Genomic DNA, 2,479 nt, shown 5'->3' with positions numbered 1-2,479 from the left:
CTGAAACGTACTCGACCAGCACGTTATACCTTATCGCTACGTACTTCTGACCAGCACGTTATAACCCATATCCTGAACGGACTCCTGAACCAGCACGTATAACCTACTCATCCTGAACGTTACTTCTGACCAGCACGATTATAACCATATCCACTGAACTACTCTGACCAGCACGATATAACCATATACCTGAACGTACTCTGACCAAGCACGAAATAATAACCAATAATATCAAAACTGAACGTACTCTGAACCCAGCACCACCACGTATAACCATATCCTGGACGTACTCTGACCAGCACCAACACGTCCATAACTATCCTGAACGTACTCTGACCAACACCACCACGTATAAAACCATATCCTGAACGTACTTCTGACCAGCACACACTTTTATAAAATATATCCTGAACGTACTTCTGACCAGCACCACCACGTATAAATATATCTGGAACCGTACTCTGACCAGCACCACCCACGTGTATAGACCATATCCTGACAGTTACTTCTGACCATGCCACCACCACGTTCTCATCGTAACCATATCCTGAATCACATAATATGTCTCTGTCTCTCCACAGGCTGGGAGAAAGAGGAGGAGGAGAGGAAGAGGCGGATCCATAAGGAGGAAGAGAACAGGAAGAGGCGTGGCCAAGTCCTGGAAGAGGTTGCGAGGCGGAACCAAGAGGCGCTAGCCAGTCAGGAASTGGCGGYGGCAGAGCTTCGCAGGAAGGAGCAWCTATTGGCAAAGCTGAGGGAAATTGACAAGAAGAACGAGCCACCCCAGAACGCTGGGCTGTTCTACGAGGTTGACCCAGAACCCCTAGAATCTAGCTCAGGTTCCACTGCACATTCTCCTCCACGGTTCTCCGACCCACGGAACCAGAAACCTTCCATCTTCAGCTTCACTGAGCCGGAGGAGATGAGCGTTCTGKGTGGGGGGGCGGAGAGCAGGGAGGGGGACAAGTCAGGGCGAGGGGGGGAAGAGAGCGGTTTGGGTCCAGGGGCGGGGACAGGGACTGGGAGGAGAGGGGTGAGGGCTCAGAACTCAAGCGAGGACCTGGCTTTCGGTAGCTACGCCCCATCCTTTGGACGGCCGGCCCCACGAGGGGGTACAGGCTTCCCGACCCCTCCCCCGCCCTCGGCTCTGGACGCGCTGCTGGGACGGTCAGAGAGAGGGAAGGAGAGAGGAGGACTAGGACCAGGCCCGGGAAAGGAGAGGAAGTCCACTTTGTTGCAGCAGCTCTTTGGCCCCCCAWCTAGCCCCTCCCCGGTCTCCGACAGCCCCCCAGACGTCCTCCTTAGCCCTCCCACTTCCACCCTCACCGGGCCCCGCAACTGCAGAGAAGGCTTTTTCCCCTTTGAGCCCAAGTCCCCAGCGTCCGCAGGTCCCCTTGCACCCTTCCTTTCCTCCCTCCACGTGACCGAGAGCAGGCCGACCGTACGAGCCATTGCTTCCTTCGACGACGACATCGAGGAACTCAAACTTTGATCAAATCACTTTTTTTTTTGATTCGTCTGTTGAGTAGGAACTCGCCGTCTGATTCGTCAACGAAGGAGGAAGTGACACTTGGATTGGCCGTTGAGGCTGTTAYTCACTATACTAAAGGTGGACCCGGTGGTTGGGGTTTCACAGGGTTTTATAAAAAGCACTAAGTCGTATTTGTTCTGATATCAGATAAATCTAAGCCTGGTTATGGACTGTTTAATCTGATAGATAAATGTCTCCCAGTGTGTGTGTGTCAATACTGTGTGTGTGTGTTGCTCAGGGGAGTCTGTACAATCAGGGAAGAACATCAGCACTTTCAGACAGACTTAGGCTCCGCCTCAAATGATGCCCTGATGTTGACAGCTTTAACGCTGACGTGCTTCTACACCTGCATTGCTTGCTGTTTGGGGGGTTTTAGGCTGGGTTTCTGTACAGCACTTTGAGACATCAGCTGATGTAAGAAGGGCTTTATAAATACATTTGATTTGATTTGACGTTGACAGCTTTAACATTGACAGCTGTAACGTTGGTTATTGAATTGTTGCAGAGATACACTATCTATACAAAAGTATGTGGACACCCCTTCAAATGAGTGGATTTCACTATTTCAGCCACACCCGTTCCTGACAGTTATATAACATGTAGCACACAGCAATGTGATCTCCATAGACAAACATTGGCAGTAGAATGGCCTTACTGAAAAGCTCAGTGACTTTTAACGTGGCACCGTCATAGGATGCCACCTTTCCAACAAGTCAGTTCGTCAAATTTCTGCCCAGCTAGAGCTTCCCCGGTCAACTGTAAGTGCTGATATTGTGATGTGGAAACTTCTAGYAGCAACAACGGCTCAACAGCAAAGTGGTAGGCCACACAAYCTCACAGAAKGGGACAAGCGAGTGCTGAAGCGCGTAGCGCGTACAAATCGTCTGTCCTCGGTTGCAACACTCACTACCGAGTTCCAAACTGCCTCTGGAAGCAACGTCAGCACAA

The 2,479-nt window shown here is 50.9% G+C and overlaps 1 protein-coding gene across 1 annotated transcript; it reads left to right on the top strand.

The window, feature by feature from the left end:
• Positions 1 to 514: 514 nt before the first annotated feature.
• On the top strand, positions 515 to 1,709 carry LOC139024881 (lebercilin-like). Its single transcript, XM_070439858.1, has one exon. It carries the CDS (start codon positions 515 to 517, stop codon positions 1,490 to 1,492), a length of 978 nt encoding a protein of 325 aa, XP_070295959.1. The 3' UTR covers positions 1,493 to 1,709.
• Positions 1,710 to 2,479: the final 770 nt, after the last annotated feature.

The sequence above is a fragment of the Salvelinus sp. IW2-2015 genome, unplaced genomic scaffold (assembly GCF_002910315.2).
Source record: "Salvelinus sp. IW2-2015 unplaced genomic scaffold, ASM291031v2 Un_scaffold1978, whole genome shotgun sequence".
In the NCBI taxonomy this organism is placed as follows: Eukaryota; Metazoa; Chordata; class Actinopteri; order Salmoniformes; family Salmonidae; genus Salvelinus; species Salvelinus sp. IW2-2015.
The sequence above is the reverse complement of the archived record's forward strand: the minus strand, read 5'-3'. Positions and strand labels throughout refer to the sequence as shown.